Source organism: Pleurodeles waltl, chromosome 3_1, assembly GCF_031143425.1.
Source record: "Pleurodeles waltl isolate 20211129_DDA chromosome 3_1, aPleWal1.hap1.20221129, whole genome shotgun sequence".
Lineage (NCBI taxonomy): Eukaryota > Metazoa > Chordata > Amphibia > Caudata > Salamandridae > Pleurodeles > Pleurodeles waltl.
In genome coordinates, this window is record NC_090440.1 from 1,444,559,827 (window position 1) to 1,444,579,059 (window position 19,233).

The window sequence follows — 19,233 nt, forward strand, 5'->3', positions numbered from 1 at the left end:
ACTGGAACAACTCATTGAAGACCCCTAGTATGCGATACAGGCTGCTGCATCACTTCAGGACAGTGCTGGGTCATCGGAAGAGGAACACAGGTGTCACATTTTCTCAACAGATGATGAATCGCTCAATGAACATGGTCCTCACCTTAGCTTCCAGACTCCATCACGGGCTATGCCGCAGACAGTGGTCACCATAGTTTGCCCTGATTGCACTCCTTATGACCCCTGTGCACTCCCCATCTTCTCTCACTTTCCCACTCCCTGATATCCCACTGCGCAAGGCCAGGGCCTTCATTTGCATGCTCAAATGGGGTGGCTGCTCAACATTCTGAATTTGTGTTTTCTTACCCTGTTCAACAAGAACCCCAACTTTTGTGGTGGTATTCCATTCTCTAACATGATCTTGATCTGCCACCTTTGCAGCACTTTCTGATTTTTCTCAGGTTATACCTTCCCTTAGCTCTCTCCCCTTTCCACAGTGAATTTACTAGGGCAGTTATGCTCCTTGACTTTGCATTGCGCTGCACGCTGGTGAGGCTGACTCACATGCTAGTAGACCCCTGCTGGAGTCCCTCCGGGACGATTTCCTTCTTCCCACTCTGGCTCCCCGGACTAATCTCTGGCTCCTTACCTTAAATGTCAAGAGGATGCACTTGCCTAGGAAAACGCTAAGCTGTCTATTCCTATGCTAAGCTTCAAAATGCCCAGACCATCTGCGTCCAGGAGACCCACATCACACTGCTTGAGGTACATCGACTGGGTAAGCACTGAAGTGGCCTCTTTTTAGCTAACACTTTTTCACTATATGTGCAGGGTGCCCCTCTATGGATCTGCCCAGGTGTCCCCTTCCAGGAACTCCACACCATAGTAGACAGGGTGGGGTGTTGAGTGCCAGCAGGTTGGCTCCGGTGTCCTCCTTGGCAGCATTTATGTCCCCAACACAGAGCAAAACACTTTTTAGGCCACACTCTTGCACACTCTGGCACACAGCATGAGGGCCCCATGTATTTTGGCAGGTGATTTAAATTTCCACGATGTCTCCTTAGACTTTTCCTGCCCGCCACTCTACCTCGTGCACCTCCCTATACAAAAGCAGCACACCTGCGGGATTGGACTGACTGGTGGGTGTTAGTTGATGGTTGGTTATCGATCCATCCCAACAAGCACTTGTACTCCTTCTATTGAGAATTACATGAAATATCGGAGCCGAAGAAGACGACTAAACTCGTAGCGTACTCGCTCACGTGAATATAACCAATCGGGATATATAGAATACTGTAACAACAATTGGAGCTACAAGGGAGATATAGACGCACTAGGACATAAGAAATAAACTGAACAGCTATAAAGGATACTATGGAGCATATGTAACAATCAAGCATACTTTGAAGGAAGTCCTGATGAAATCCAGGGTCACTCCCCGGATGAAACACGTGTTGACAGACAAAGGGACAAAGGAGGAAGTTGCTGGACTGAACTGGTAACTCTGGAACTAACCACATAGGATATACAATTTGGACTGGTGGATACTGTTTTTGGACTGTGGAGAAGATATAAATACACTTTGGACTGATTTTTGTGGAACCTATACTTGAGGAAGAGTTTGATTTAAGATTGAACTGTACTACTTTGATTTTTGTTTTTGTCTATACTATATATACAATAGAATCTGAATAATTCATTGAAACTAGAATTGTTTTTTTGTTACTATCACGTGTGCAATTGTATCTATTTTAAATTTAGATAACATGATGTTGTCTTTTTGGGGGATGTAGAAGGTTTGACCCCAGTCATTTGCACCGTGTGATATAGTGAAGTATAATATTACAGAATTAGAGTAGGAAGCGCCTATTACTCACTATTCACCCTCTCATTTGATGTGAGAATTACATGAACTCTATGTGAGCCTTAATTGAGACTTCCTGTCGGCCACTCTCATTGATGCTGTAAGCAACACTGATTATTGGGGCTGTGTAATCTCTGATCAAGATGCACACATGGTGGACCTCTCCTGGGGTGCCTCAGTGACTCCAGTCCCTACATGGCATCTACACAGGGAGACTTTGGAGGATCCCTCCTTTCAGGCCTCCCATGCCCAGCACATCACTCAATGTTTTTCTTTTAACAGCAGTTCGGAAACTTCATGTGCTGTTGAATGGTGGTCACACATGGGCAGTGCATTTAGGAAATCTCCAGAGACTGCAAAACGCTGTACCTGGAAACTACCAAATCCACACATCTGATTTCTGACCTGGATAAGGCAGTGATAATTGACACTTCCAAACAACCTGAACTTTTGAATGCTAAGAGTCATTACACCACTCTCCGTAATCAGCTGTGCTGCTTTAACTTTAAAGCTTATGATGCTAAGATGCATCGGGAAGGTGATAATTCAGGTAGGATCCTTGCCTCGCTGGCCAACCAGGGCCCCCGTTCCTGGCCCATCCTCGAGGTTGCCTTGCCTGCAAGAGTCACCCTCAGCACCAAGCAGACTATCTTGGAAGTCCTTTTCACCTACTATTCTTCAGTCTATGCTGAGACCCCATGCCCCTTGGGAATGGAAATCACCTCATTTCTTTTCAAGTGCTCCGTCCCAACACTCATTCCACTCCGTAGCCAGGAACTCAATGAAACCTTAGCCATCCAGGAGGTCAGACAGGCCATTTGCTCATTAGCCAGGAATAAGACTTCAGCCCTTGGTGGCTTTCCAGTTGAATGTTATAGAACTTTCTGCTCCCTATGCACCACTCGCCTGGTTGAGGTCTATGAGGAAGTCCTATGTAAGGGGAGACAGCACCTTTCCCTGTGTGAATCCATCCTGACATCACTCCCGAAGCCTGATCATGACCCATCCCTTCTTGCATCCTATCACCAAATTTCTTTGCTTTCTGGGCAGATATTATACATTTCTGAGAAAGATCCTAGCCAACCGTTCTGCCCTATCTTGTCCACCCAGATCAAAACAGCTTTGTTCCGGGTGGAACACCTCTCTTAACATTTGGTACCTATTCCACTTGTCACTTCCCCTATGCTGTCTGTCTTATTCTTGATTTGAAGAAGGCATTTGATACCCTAGAATGGAATTTCTTCTTTCAAGTCCTGTCCACACTCAATGTGTGTAGGAGGCTGGCCTAGTTTGTAGTGGGTACCTTGGGTACTTACACCTTATACCATGTCCAGTTATCCCTTATTAGTGAAATGTAGTAGTGTTCTAGCAGCTTAGGCTGATAGAGGTAGGTATAGCAGAGCAGCTTAGGCTGAACTAGGAGACATGCAAATCTCCTGCAATACCACTTATAGTTACACAGTACTTATACACAAGTAAAGACAATACTAAGTGTTACCAAAAATAAAGGTAGTTTATTTGGGGGACACAAGGCCAAAAATAACTTAGAGGCAATACTCCTTCTGGAGGTAAGTATTATACACAATATATACACTAGACACCAAAATAAGTTTTTTTTTAAGGTAAGTAATTAGACATAGGATAGTGCAAACAATAGAAAATGCTAAAGAATGCAATGGGAGAAAAAAGGTCTAGGGGCAACAAAAAACATATATTAAGAAAGTGGAATGCGAATCATGAATTCCCCCCTAGACAAGTGCAGTGTGTAGAGAATCGCTGGGAGAGTAAGAATACAACCAAGGTGAGTAAAATACCCCACCCCAGAGCTCAGGAAAGTAGGAGTAAAGTGCTGCAAGTTTCCTTAGGATACACTACATGTCGTGATTAGAGTTATTGCAAGATCCAAGCAAGACTGCAAACAACAACTGGTGGATTCCTGGACCCGAAGATCTGCAAAGAGAGGAGACCAAGTACAGAAGTCGGAAGAAGTTCCAGGAAGAACAGGAGCCCCTGCCAACCTAGAAGAGGGTGCAAAAGAAGAGTCCCCGGATGGATGAAGACTGCAGAAATGCACCAAAGGAAGATGGCTGCAGGTTCCTGCATGATGCAATGGATGTCCCATGAAGAGATGTTGGATGCAGGTGAGTTTTGGCACTAGATTAATCCAACAAGCCTTAGTTCAAGCAAAGTTGTGTTTTGCGTCAAAGTGGAGCTGCCTGGACCCAGGAGGGAACAGGGGGCCTCAACATGGACTGAGGAGGTAGAGAGGGCTCCCAACACTGGAGGGAACCCACAGATGACCAGGCAGCACCCAAGGATATCCCAGAACACGGAGACAAAGAAGATGCAAACTGTGGTTACTGCAGCACTACAAAAGAAGGTCCCACGCCGCCGGAGGACAACTCAATGAGTTGAGCATCACAGCATAGAGTGCTGGGGACCTGGGCCAGGCTGTGAACTAAGGATTCTTGCAAATAGTGCACAGAGACCACAAGAGGTGAAGATGACGCGGTGCACAGGGGTACTGTCACTAACGGGGAAGGCAAGCTCTTACCTCCTCCAAATTTGGACAGCAGGACCTTAGGACAGTCTGTGTCGAAGGGGTCCACCACCTGTGTTCCAAGGACACGCTTATCGCCAGGAGAGGAGTCCAAGAGAACTGGTTGTCGACTTAGAAGGTGCCTGCAAGAGCAGGGAAGTGACTCAGTCACTCCGCATGAGATTTCTTCAGTTCTTCTGGTGCAGGGTGAAGGCAGGGAGTCCCTAGAGTGTGCACACCATTGAAACTGTTGCAGTTGCTGGCTGGAGCTGAAGTTGTAGAGGAAAGGTAGCCCTTCTGGATACTTTTTTGCTGTTACAATGGTTCCTGGAGCGGTCTGCAGTCGATCTGAGGTCAGAGGATGAAGTAATAGTCGCAGAAGCAGAATCTAAAGACAAACACACAGGAGAGGCCCTAAATAGCCCTGAGAGCAAGATTGGCTACCTTATCAGGTATGGACCTATCAGGAGTGGTCTTTGAAGTCACCTGCCCGCACTGGTCACTCAGACCTCCAGAGTGCCACAACACCTTGGAAAACAAGATGGTTGAAGTCTGGGACACACTGGAGGAGCTCTGGGCACCAGCCCTGGTGTGGTGATGGAAAGGGGAGTGGCCACTCCCCTTTCCTTTGTCCAGTTTCACGCCAGAGCAGGGACTGAGGGTCCCTGAATGGGTGTAGACTGGCTTATGCAAGGAGGGCACCATATGTGCCCTTCAAAGCATCTCCAGAGGCTGGGGGAGGCTACCCCTCCCCAGCCTGTAACACCTATTTCCAAAGGGAGAGGGTGTAAAACCCTGCTAAGGAAATGGTTTGTTCTGCCTTCCTGGGACTGAGCTGCTCAGACTCCAGGAGGGCAGAACCCTGTCTATGAGGTGGCAGCAGCTGTAGCTGCAGTGCAAGCCTTAGAGAGCTGGATTGGCAGTACTGGGGGTCCAGGGTGGAGCCCCCAGGATGCATGGAATTGGCTTCCCAATACCAGATTTGGAATGGGGGGACAATTCCATGATCTTAGACACCTTACATGGCCATATGCGGGGTTACCATTGTGAAGCTACATGTAGGTTTTGACCTATATGTAATGCACGCATGTAATGGCGTCCCTGCTCTCACAAAGTCCGGGGAATTGGCCCTGGACTGTGTGGGGGCACATTTGCTAGTGCAAGGGTGCGCTCACACTTAGTAACTTTGACCTAGCCTTCAGTAAATGAAGGTTAGACATATAGGTGACTTATAAGTTACTTAAGTGCAGTGAAAATGGCTGTGAAATAATGTGTGCACTATTTCACGCAGGCTGCAATGGCAGGCATATGAAAGGGTTTGTCGAAGCTCCTTATGGGTGGCAAAATAAATTAACCCCAAATGCCCTGGCTACCTAAGTACCATATGCTAGGGACTTATAAGGGGGGGTCCAGTGTGCCAATTGAAATTGGTAAATGAAGTCACTAGCCCATAGTGACAAACTTAAAAGCAGAGAGAGCATAAGCACTGAAGTTCTGATTAGCCGAGCCTCAGTGACACAGTTAAGCACTATTCACAACACACATATTAGGCCATAAACTATGAGCACTGGGGTCCTGACCAGCAGGATCCCAGTGAGACAGGGAAAATCATACTGACATACAGGTAAAAATGGGGGTAACATGCCAAGAAAGATGGTACTTTCCTACAATGTGGGTGAGCGCATTCAGTCCTATACCAAATTACTTTGCACTGTTCACTGCTTTAGAGTTTGCCTTGGCTAACTGGTCTTCATCAAATTGTCTGTGGAGAGGGGCACCAGACAGGGCTTTCCCCTCTCCGTACAGCTGTTCGCACTCTCAGTAGAACCTATGGCTTCCCGACTCCACTCAGAGGAAGAGGCGTGGGGCATTCCCTACGTGGTGTCTCTCTCCCTATGCGGACGATCTACTATTTTACGTTTGATATGTCTGCATGGACCTCCTCTTTATTTATACCAAGCTGTGCACCTTTGCACATGTTTTTGGATTGCAGGTGAACTGTGTGAAATCTTGCATACCTTTGGGTAATTCACAGCCCCGTGTTGAAGTTCAGAAGGGAGGGCCACCGGCTGGAGTGGAAAGGTGATGCGTTATGCTATCTAGGAGTCTACTTCCACCACTCTCCCATGGGCTTTTTGAAGATAACCTACCTTTGCAGGGCCTAGAAAACCCTCAACTCTCAGGTCCAATTTTGAAAGTTGCTGCAGCTGGCCCCCACGGGCAAGATTGCCTTATCCAAATTAATCATGCTCCTCATTTCCTTTACCACTTTACTAATCCTCTGGTTCCAACCCCTCACCCACGGTTTCTTTCATGATTTAGATACTTTACTGAGAGAGCTTTTCTGGAATAATAGACATCACCAGATAGCCTTGCCAAAATTGTACCCATGGAGGTGGGGGTGGTCTGAGTGCAGCTCTGTTTGCGATGTACTATGTAGGTGCCCAGTTTCAATGGGTCACCTGGTGACTGGCTCAGCGCAACCTTCTGGGACTCTAGTCCTACATGGGCTCCCTCACCCTCCCTGAACTCCAGAGCTTTTTGCAGCCCAAGATAGGCCCGCTTTGTTGGCATTTGATGCACCTATTGAACGTTGCGCAGAAATGTGTTCGATGGATACTGGTCCTTATCCAACGCATAGGCCCTCATTTGGACCTTGGAGATACCGCCATGCTGAAGACCGCCAGTGCAGGTGGTTTTCTGCCCAGTGAATCATGACTGCTGGCAGCCCTCTGCCCTTTTTCGGACAGAGAGCTGCCAGCAGCCATACTGGAGGTCGGCGATGAAGTGGAGGCTGCTCCACCTCCACCGCCACGTCATCAGAACACCGCCCACCGAATCACGTCCCAGAATTTGGTGTGGCGGTGTTCTGGTGACGGGGAGACCCCTATCATTGCCAGGGAACGAATTCCCTGGCACTGATATTGCCTACCGCCATGGATTGCGTGGCGGTACAGAACCCCACGAAATCCATGGCTGTATGCGGGGTCGTGATTCCGCCGGTGGTCTAGTAACAGCCGCCGGACTGGAGACTGAAGTCTCCAGCCCAGCAGTCGTTACCACCCTGGAGGTCGGAGTGTAGAAGTGGCGGTTTGGCATGGCGGTAACCGCCATGCTTGTAATGTCATGTTTCTTACCGCCGGCCTGTTTGCGGTATTACCGCCACTTCTACGCCAACTGCCAGGGTTGTAATGAGGGCCATAGTCCTTTACACTCCTGCCTTCCCCCTCAGTGGTCTTCCACTCTTTTTCTGGCTCTCGCTCAGCCAGAGGTCTTCTGCCCTGGAAGGATAGTTCTCTCACGACAGTGGGCGATCTCTTCCTTGAGGGCCAGCTTCTCCCCAGTGACGGCCTAATCGATGACCTCACCCTCCCTGGAGGCCAATTTTTACAGTATCATTGGATATGCATGTCTTCCACAGTCAATGGTCCTTATTGGACACTGAGCTTCCCACACATACGGTTGTTCAGACTCTGTTCACCACAGGAGGGGTGCCGCCTTATTACATGGCTCTACAGAGCTATATGGGATCACACGGGACCCCTGCTTACTTTTCTCCGAGACAAATGGGATACAGATATTGGTCAGGCGCTGCATGACTCTGAATGAGTTAGAGCCCTTAAATTCTCATACAAAGTTTCCCTTAACGCCGGTGGGGGTGAGCTGAGGGTGAGGCGGTACACCCAGAGGAGACTCTACACATTCATAGGCACCCCATCTTCCTGGCGTGGGATGTCCTTCTCAAACATTTCCTCACCCTCACTAAAGACGATACAGTGCATCCATCAGCCATGCACTGTGGCCCCCACTCTGCAACTCCCTCCTCCCTAGCTGGGCTCTGGCAGTGCTTATCCCCTCCCTCCATTGGGGTCCATGGCATTGCCCTCCCCATCCCCATTCGAGGGCTCCAGCTCCATTGGCCCCCCATATACTTAACATCCTGGTGATCTTATCTCCAGCACTGCCCTGGTTTTTGACTCTTCCCCACTCCCTGATTGATTCCCTTTTTTTACGTTTGGTGTGAGTCATGCATTATGGACATCCTTTACTGATGCACTATATACTGTGCTTAATCAAAATGTTTATTGCCATATGTTGTTAAACTCAATAAAAATACTTGTTTAAAAAGAAAGTGGAAAGGAGTGGTAGCGATTTCACTTGCCTCTACACACATGGGCTTTGGAGTCATCTCAGTCCACTTTAAATATTCATGGAATAAGGAAAATGTCGTAACAGACAAAACTTAGTTGTGATTTACCTTCATCGACTGTGTATATTGGTCCGGAAGAAACAGTCACTGAAGACGATGTGCCCTCTAATGGGGCAGTGCTGGCTTTAGCTGATGCTCTTTTCCTTCTAGCAGATCCTGTTACGTTGGTCCCTTGGCTGCATCCCTGTTTAGAAGTTAAGAAAAAATAAAACCTAATTTGATATTTGATTCTCACGATTGAGCCCGGATTCATCTAATATGACTAAATCCGCCAATCAAAGAACACATTAAGAAATAATGTTTCTTAAACAGAAATTTGAAATGCCATTACAATAATGAGAAGATTTGGGTTGTGCAATGCATGGTTCAACCAAAACACCACCTAATTGCAGTCTTACAGTATCTTACCCAACTAAACTCTGATAATGCTGTTTTCGACGCCCTCATTTTCATTCGAAGCAGTGCTACAAATGGGCATTGTAGTTGCATATTTTCACCCCTACCCAGCAAACCTCGTTGTGGCTGTGTTCAGGGGCACTGCTCATCTTTAAAACAGAATATTTAATAGCTGAGACGCTATATATTTGGTGTGCCAGTCTATCATTTTGATTCAATCTTTATCCCAGCAAGTAGAAACTCCGAGTAGATATTCTAGATTTCAGCAAGAAATACCCAATATTTAGAAGACTAATTCTTATTTCTCGTCTGTTGTATGGAATATTGTACCAAACTTACTTTATATGGACCGACATATATGAGGTACACTAAGAATCTAACAACACCTATGTGTTCACTTTCTGCATTTTACTCTCAATTTCATTTGAAATGATATTGTCACGTCTGAAAACGTTTGGGGAAAGTTATCCTTCCATGTTCCTTTTGTTATAATATTTGTCTCCACATACACCACACACCAACTGGTCCAAAATGCTAAAAGATGTTTTCTTATTAATTGAATAGCACCATTCAATACAAGAAACTTCATCCATGTGATTAATCAAATATGAACGCAAATTAATTAGATATTTATAACAGTTTTTGAGAAACATAGACAGCAAAAACAATACGCTAAACAAAACTTCATCTTCAAAGCATCACCCGGAATCTACATTCCCAATAGATCAGTTGCTTTCAAATCATCTATTGATCTTTTTAGCATAGGACTAACAAGTATACAATGTTGCTCATTTAATCGCAACAATTAAACTTAAATAAGTCATTCTTATAGATGCAGCAATCTATTTTGAATGTTTAGATGTTATATAGCTCTTCAAAATTACCTACTTAGCTGTTATACAAATTGGATATAGAAATACTTCATCATCTTCTTTCCCTTATTGCTGTGGATAAAGACGAAAGAGGTTTGATCCCAGGATATATTTGCCAAGCAGTTTTTTTGTAATTTAAATGTTGTGTTGCAATCTAATTTGCCTGGAAGTGGTTTATTTATCCATACTTTAATCACAAAAGTATTAGGCTAGGCAAACAACACAAATAATATAGCTGGATTCAATATCCCTATTGTAGAGCAGACGGAGACAGTGTTTCCTTTTTATCACCAATGGAAGGTCAGATCTTATTCTGACCTATTTGTTTTAAGTGACATCAGTTTTGTTCACCACACGCTCTAAACAGGCTGCCCCTTGCACGTACTTGCTATCGTTCATGTGCATTTTTTGCATTTGACTTCACGAACTGACTTAGGCCCAGATTTATAAAACGGTCATGCAATACAACAAGGTAACTTGCTGCGCTGCATGAAAGGAGGAGAGCAGAAATGCGCCATACTTACAAAGATATGGCACACACCCTCTCTCCCCTTGCGCTGGGGCACCTGTGGCAAGCACAAATCTGTACGTAGAGGCTTAGTCCACTTGATATGTGCGCTGCAGAACGCAGCACACATGCAAAGAGGAAAATAACAAGAACAAATTAAGATATTTATCCGCGCTACACCAGCCTTGGGTAGGCACACCATTTTGGCACAAACCTGGGTTTACAGACTTTAGTAAATCTTGTTTTACATGAAAATATATAAGTGGATGCATGGGAACGCCTATGCTCCACACATGGAAGAGTCCCCTATGTAAGGTACTGCAGGGCAGCACTAAGTGCTGCGTTGAGTTACTTTTTTTTAACTAAGCCATGCACAGTCACACAAATAGGGCTGTGCACGGCTAAGTAACTCGTAATGCATTTTGTATCGGGCTGCGTCACAAAAGTGTTTGTTTAAGGCAGCTACACTATTGTTGTAATTTTTATACTCTATTTTCATTTTAGAAAAATTACAAACCCATTAAGTGATGTGGACTTTAATAATATTCTCACACACATTTGTGCTAACCTTCATTCTGTAAACTCTCAAATGTCTGGCTAATCTGCTCTTTCATGATGACCTTCTGTTATTCCACATGCAAGGCAAAACCTTACTCTTTATATGTTTTTAACTAATTTGCAGCAACAGACTCTTCTTTTACATTGAACTTTCAATTTATGATGAACTCAAGTCCCTAGATGAACTCCAACTGGCGAATATATCCCTCTAAACCCCCTGCTCTACTCACCCTATTTCTATCAGCCTCAACTTATACCCCTGCTCCCTCTTACTTCTACTCAACCTTCTCATCTTCCCCTTCCTCCTTTCTCCTAGCCTCTTAATCTGCAACTTCTTTTCATGTCTAGCTCAACCTAACCTTCTCCCAACCACTTTCCCCTGCCTCTCATACATAAACCTCCTCCAGGACCTCTGCCTTCAACTTGAAGCTACCCTATTTCCTAGTTTCCCCTCCCTACCAGCCCTACTGTTGTGTTGTAAGGACCTAACCTACACATCTGACGTCCCTCCACTTTATCCCCTTGCCTCTTTCACCTAGCATCCTCCACTTTTCCCCCTCCCTCACCATCGCACCTACCCTCACCACTTCCTCCTGCATTTTGCCCCCTTTATGTCTCTGCTTCTTATCTGACCTCTCTCCTTCCTGTTGTCCCTTTCCTCCCCTTTCAAAGTTATGACTTGTTACTGCAATTTTTTTCTTTGTTTACTGTAATGTGAGTCTTGTGCTCAAAGTTTTGATCCCCTGTAAAGCTCGCTGATGCCTTTGGATAGAGTTGTACTATAGAAAAATATGAAAAATGATTTAAAAATAGATAAATAAATAGTATTAGATAGGTTTGTAGCACCTTAATAAAATATACTAATAACGATATTAGATAAGTACACCTAAAGAACATTAATAAATTCAGGCTGATGAAAAACTAATAGTCTATTTTAGGCCTTGGTATGTGGCTTGCCATCCTGCCAGGGGGAGGAAGTCAAGACATTCACAACCCCAGGAGAGGGTTGCCGCCATATTCATAGATCTTTGCCTGCCAGCCGGGTGTCTCTCTGCTGTGAAGGGAGTCACCATCGTAGCTGCTTCCTTCATAGCAATGAAGTTTGCAGAGCGGGGGACATGTTTAAAGATCCCACTCAGCAAAGCAGGAGTTTGTATTTTCTGAACAAAAAGTAAATAGCCTGACACAAACAGAACTTTTTCCTTCCTCCGATCCCGCCATCCCATGCATGGTGGATAAGGGCAGGGAAAATCATTGGCAGTGGTCCAGCCCTCAATAATATGGGATGATTGTCACTGTGAGCCAGTGGCCCTGTGACAGATGGGCTAATGGGTCAGGTGTAACTGCCGGCAGAGCCACTGAAGTCTCCAACAACAGTAAGTCAGCAGTTTTCCTGACTATAAATAAAGTGGGAAAAAGGGAGGTTTGGTAGAGAAGGAGGAATGCGTTATGCTGAGTTCCTCTCAATGTATCAAACCCTAAACAAAGTTGTGTGCACCATCCTTCAGTTCTTTTTTTCTTTTTATTATCTTCAATCCTTAAATTCCTAAGGAACTTGATAGACTAACCACTCTATTGCCCCAAACACAGCAATATTACCCCAGCGGCAGTCAGCATGTCCCACATCAATTCAGTACTACTCCATACCACAAAAGACATAATTTCATCACCACAACACCACCCTGGCTCATTACTACAACTTAACAGCAGCAAGGTAACACATATGACTAACGAACTGCTGTACTAAAAAATGCACTACAAAACAGCATAATCCCAAAACCAATGTGCCACCCACAACAATACACTACCCACTTCACACTACCACATAACACCCACACTGCTATCATTACAACACTATACCTTTCCAGTACCACACTCCCAACCACAACACAGCTCTACTCACCCACAATTTCAAACCAACACCTAGTAACTCCACTCTTTAAACTCACATTGTCAACTCATGTTGATGTTCTATGCTACCATCCCACATGACCATACTGCTATTGAAGTACTGCCTTTACCCCACAGAACTGCATGATCTTCCTACCAAAACACAGTCTGGCACACCACTGCACCAACACACAATGATTGTACTCATACCCTGCAACATGTGTGCAACTGTGATGCTATTAATTGTGTTTGACCAATGACTTTGTGTTTCACCATTGTGCATATTAGTTGCTCAATGTTCACCAGTAGCACATTACATGTTGTATTCAGTTTAGCTGCCTATTGGCTTTAACATGGAGTTAGCCATTACATTCTGTATTCAGGTCAGTTGCCTATTGGCTTTGACATGGCATTAGACATTACATTCTGTATTCAGTTTAGCTGCCTATTGTCTTTGACATGGCATTAGACATTACATCTGTATTCAGTTTAGCTGCCTATTGGCTTTGACATGGCATTAGACATCACATTCTGTATTCAGTTTAGCTGCTTATTGGCTTTGACATGACATGAGACATGACATTTGATATTTAGGTCAGCTGCCTATTGGCTTTAACGTGGGGTTAGACATTGCAGTTGAGACATTGCAGATGAGCTGTGTTTTTCTAAGCTGTGTTTTTCCACGATAGACCAAGCTGTGTCTTTCACACCAGACTGTAGCTGACAAGAGAGAGTACATTTGGGCCCTCATTCCGACCCTGGCGGTTTCAAACCGCCAGGGTGGAGGGCAGAGGAAGCACCGCCAACAGGTTGGCGGTGCTTCCCGGGCCATTCTGACCGCGGCGGTAAAGCCGCGGTCAGAAAAGGGGAACTGGCGGTTTCCTGCCGGTTTTCCCCTGGCCCAGGGAATCCTCCATGGCGGCGCTGCTTGCAGCGCCGCTATGGGGATTCCGACCCCCTTCCCGCCACCCTGTTCCTGCTGGTTTACACCGCCAGGAAGAGGCTGGCGGGAATGGGTGTTGTGGGGCCCCTGGGGGCCCCCTAACAGGGCCCCATGAAGATATTCAGTGTCTGCTTTCGGAGCCGGCTTCCTCTTTGCAGGGGCTTTCCCACTGGGCCGGCGGGTGATCTTTTGGAGATCGCCCGCCGGCCCAGCGAGAAAGTTGTAATGACCCCCGCAGTGCGGTCTTTTGGTGGTTTCCGCCCGGCGGGCGGCGCCCGCTGCCCGCCGGTGTCGGAATGACCCCCTTAGTGTTTTCCTTTCTGCTCAGCCTTGGGAAGAGGAGTGGTCTAGGAGATCTGGCCAGTCTCCAAAGGCTTGCTTAGTTTTCCGGGGTCTGAGAGGAGGGGGCACGTTTTTGGAACGATGGCTCTGGACAACGGCAGAGTTAGTTAGATGGAATCTGCTTTGACTTCAGACAGGAACTAGACGTCAGTTGCCTGTCTCCCGTTTGGGTAGAAAATCTCTTTCTTGCAGTTGAACGAAGTAATCAACTTGAAGCCCCAGAGAGATGAAGCTGAATATAGGCCCTACAGCCTTGCCCTATGGTGATGAATTTGGACTTTTATACTTTGCTTTGAAGTTATGCTATAATATAATCACATGTATTTGCTGTGTACATTGCAACTGAGAAGTACTTTGATATATTTTGCTTTCATTGCTGCGACTACTTTTGAACGTGTGCTTCTAATCTACTAATTTAGTCTCTCAGGAACCTCGTGGTGAAATAATAATAACAATAAATGTCTTCTTTAAACTCAGAAGTGCATTCCAGAGAGGTTCTGTAAGCACAGTTATGAGATAAGAGCAGGAAAGCAGAACAGCAACCTTGCAGCACTTCATGAGTATCTACCTCCCACACACTAGTAACTTTCAGAAAACTACCCATTACACTTCCATGCAACAAACACCCTTGCAACATTATCATCCACTGCACTGACACCTCTGACCAGCAGACACCCACTTCACAGCACTAACATAACTAGCTACACACAATACTACACAATTACCACAGCACCACAGTTACCCATATCTCCAAGTTTCCACCCCAGCACTACACCTCCACCCCAAGCCCCACTTTGGAACATGTAATTCACAAAGCTACAACCTCAAAACCAATGCACTACCTCCTTCAGCACTTTTTAGGAGGCTGACTCTTTATGTAGTGTGCAAAGCTAGGCACACTGTGCAGAGAGTCCGGGCAACCACTTGTTGGTTTACAGAGGTAAAAACTAGTACACCAAATGCTCTAAATGTTTGTGGTAGCTTGGTCGAGGAGTTAGGCTTATCTTGGAGAAGTGCAAAGCATTTTTTGTACTCACAGTATCAATAAAGTAAGACACACACTCAAAGGAATAACCCAAGACCAATTTACAGAATTACTTCAGATTTTTATATAACTTTTAAGACCAAGATCATCTAAATTAGGTAAGTACTTTTTAAGTTATGAATTTTAAAAGTTTAGAAAATGTCTCAGTTCTGTGGTAATTACACACCATAGGAATCAGTAGAGAAAGACTTTAATAATGTATAATAAAATCAGTCAATGTGTTTACCAATGTCTACTTTTGCAGGTATGTTGAGGTCATCGGTGGGACCTGTGGACCAGCCAGAGAAGTGCGGGCGGTTTCCGGTTTTGGCTTGAGCAACTACAGAAAGTTTTTGGAGCTGGTGCGGGGCCACTGCGTGGGGGCACTTGGAAAAGCACTACACAGGTGGCCTTCAAGGTGAGTCTGGTGGGTCCCTTTGGAGTGTCAAGGTCCGAAGGGTGGGGGGACCCTTAGGACACAGCTGCATCTTCAGTGCAGGGCACAGGGTAGGTGGGTGCAGAGCAAATTGGTGAGCCAGGAGCGGTGGGCAAAGGTGCCCTTGTAAGCAGGAGTTAGGTCACATTTAGGGTCCCTTGTAGGTCAGCAGGGCCACTCTGGTGGGAGGTCCTGGTGTTTCATGAAGTCACTCAACTGAGGCTTCCACCTGGCCCTTTTTTAGTCCGAGGTGGACTGCCCTTCTGGGTGACCAGTACCTGGGACTATTGCATGGTTTAGCCATTGGAGGTCGCAGTGCCACTAAACTTGGGACACTTGCAGAGTTTGTCTCCCGTTCCATTGCATGGAGTTTGGTCCAGCTTTATCATCCTGATCCCTGATCAGCAGCAAGCCAGTGAAGTGGACTTCACTGGTCTTCTCGTCTTTGTTGCAGGATAGTGATGCTTTCACTCTGAAGGAAGATCTTTGGTGATTTTCAGAAGTGTGGAGGTCCTCTGGGGGTTTGTATAGTCTGTACAACATCCAAGCAATCCCTCAGTGGTGACTGTCGAGTCCTGGGTGCAGCAGGCAGGGTTTGGTACCTTCTTCTTGTTGCAGAAGGACTTCAGGTCTCAAGCCTTGGGTCTTCTTTGTCGCTGGTCTTCTTTTTGTCCTTGGAATCTGAATCTCTGGTCTAGGGGTGCCCACTAAATTCTGTATTTAATGGGTGTTTAGGGGAGCACCTAGTAGTGACCAATGGGCCATCTACCTATGAGTGGCTATACCCACTAAGTGACCACTTCCTGGGAAGAGGTCACTTCCCTACCCCTGATTGGCTATTTTCCTTCCATGCAAGATGGAGGAAAATGAAATGGACGGGTCATCTCGGATGCAACACCTTAGGGGTGATACAAGCTGGGGCTGACTATTCCCCCTGTCCTTTGTGCGTTTTCCTGTCATTACTCCCACCAGAAGTGCTTTATCATTCGCTACTAGTACTGTAGCATTAGCATAATTACATTATCATCATGAATACAGGCCTCCCGGCAGCAATGCACTACCATCTACCACCATCACACTGTTGCCTCCCATCACTGACCCAAATACCCCTGCACTATTTTACTGCCACACAACTCAATACCACCTACACAATTGTACTTCCCCTCCTAGCTATACACTACCACCTAAAATGTTGAACTCAAACTCAATACTGAAATCTTCCTCATCTTATAAGACTGTAACACCATTGCTCTACTGTTACCTTAGAGCACTGCCCAACCAGCACCAATGGTACATTACCAACCAGTAACTCTGCAATGCCACCCACTTCCTACATTACTACAACACAGATTTTCACTCCAATATCCTGCTGCTGTCTTACTATATTTTTTCCCCTAGTCCTGATAAACCACTGCAAGCATAATTCTGTTCCTCATAATGTCAACCTATAATCCAGCAGCACCACATATCACCACCATGCTAACACCCCACTAAACCTAACTACCACTTCCCATAATCACACTTTTACTTTCACTATTATCCTACTACATTATAACACTACACCACTGCCCAATAGAACTTTCTGAACTCTGATCATTATTGCACTACCTGCCACTGCCTATAATCATCACACCACCCCTTTACCGTGCTAAGGGAAAATCATCTATCTTTTCACACCCATCTCCAGACCACTATATTATAATGGCATAGCAATGCACAACACTATAAACCCACACTATCCCTTCCACTGCATAGATATGGTGTATTGCCCTCCGATACATCTTCCGGGGGCTACTCTAGCTCAGACTCCAACGCCAGCCGCACACAACCAACACGGCCAAGGCGGGGCAGGAGGGGGAATACTCGGAATAATTGGCCCACACCATTCACAGGCCCTCCGCCCCGCTGCTTAACATGCCTCCCTGGGCTTGGCCCTCCCCCTATGGGCCACCAAACCAATTCCAAGCCCCGCTGTATCCCCAGCCACAAATGACCTGGTCTTATCCCAATGTTCCTTTTTTTGGGAGAGGCCCCGGACGGGGAAGGGGCAGGAAAAAGGGAGTCAGTTGGAACCTAAAGGAAGGACCAACAGACGACGAATCCCCCAGTACAAGCAGAATATAAATAAGGGGTCCACCACCGTTGTTAATTTAAGCCCAAGAGTATTAAATAATAACGAGCTCCAAGCCCTAGAGAAAGGTCTGGGTTTTGTCCCCACCCCAAAACTTGACATCTTTAAACTAAGGATAGAACTAGCAGAGTTCTTTCGTAAGATTAGGCTAAGAACCTTCTTTCTCCTGAACCCCGAACCCAACACAGAACGAGAAAAGAACACTGGGCTACGTCCCAAATCCAAGTTCACTCCCTCCTCTCACCTGATGCCACCCGAAGTCTTGGCATTTGAAAAATCAGTGAGCAGGAGGATCGACGACCTACAGAACACACAAAGGGAGATCTTCCACAATATCAGCACCGAAGAACTCACAGCCCTCCACAATCTTAGCAATTACTTTTCCATCACTATCAAACCAGCCGATAAAGGCGGGGCCATAGTGATAATGCCCACAGTGATGTACAATACTGAATGCCTACGCCTACTAAACAATGACCATCACTATAAGAGACTATCAAGGGACCCGAAAGAAGAGGTCAGGGAAGAGATTACTTTCCTGATTGATAAGGGTATGAATAACGGTTGGATCACTAAACATGAGGCCGCCTTCCTCACCCAACCCGACCCAAAAACTCCGTACTTTTATATTTTGCCCAAAATCCACAAAAATAAGCATCCACCCCCAGGAAGACCAATAGTCTCCGGGATCGGTTCTATGCTGGAACCATTGTCCCAATTCTGCGACTGGTTCCTCCAACCATTCGTGAAACAAATTCCCACATACCTCAAAGACACAACAGATGTGCTCTCCCTTATAAACACCCTAGAATTTGACAAAGACAAAGAACATCTCATGACACTGGATGTGGAGTCATTATATACCAATATTCCACAGGTGGCAACTCTAGAAGTGGTTAGTGACCTACTAAATAGGGGTGTCTGGAACTACATCACCCCCCCAGAATTTATCCTGGACCTAGCCTATCTGGCTCTTACCAGAAATTTCTTTGAGTTCGATAAGAACTTCTTTTTACAGATCCAGGGTACCTCGATGGGGAGTACTTTTGCACCGAGTCTGGCATGCCTATACGTGGATCACTTCGAGAAAGAAATGGTCCTCACTGAAGAGAACCCATATGTCAACCATATCAGGCTATGGAAAAGATACATCGATGACATCCTGATTATCTGGAGAGGCACAAGGGAAGAAGCAACCATCTTCATCACTTGGCTAAACACCTTGAATCCCTTTCTAAGATTTACAGCCACGCTGGGTGACCCGGCGGTCTCCTTTCTTGACCTATTAATAACTGAAAGAAATGGCTCCCTTGTAACAGAAGTATATTACAAACCTACTGATCGAAACACTCTCCTTCAGTTTCAGAGCTTCCATCCACGCTCCCTCAGGGAAAACCTCCCAGTGGGTCAGTATCTCCGTCTTTGGCAGAATTGTACCGAACTAACGGACTACAAAAAGCATGCTCAACAACTCACTAACAAACTTCGAGCAAGAGGATACCCGGATCACCTACTGAGGAGAGCCGACAAACGTGCCCGTG

The 19,233-nt window shown here is 45.9% G+C and overlaps 1 protein-coding gene across 4 annotated transcripts in view; it reads right to left on the reverse strand.

Annotated features, from left to right (window-relative positions):
- LOC138285285 (zona pellucida-like domain-containing protein 1) overlaps positions 1 to 19,233 on the reverse strand; it is a 305,528-nt gene that overhangs the window by 12,311 nt on the left and 273,984 nt on the right. For all 4 annotated transcript variants that reach the window (XM_069225015.1, XM_069225017.1, XM_069225018.1 and 1 more), the window contains one exon: positions 8,641 to 8,776. In XM_069225015.1, coding sequence (XP_069081116.1) covers positions 8,641 to 8,776 — 136 coding nt within the window. The remainder of the gene's footprint in view (positions 1 to 8,640; positions 8,777 to 19,233) is intronic.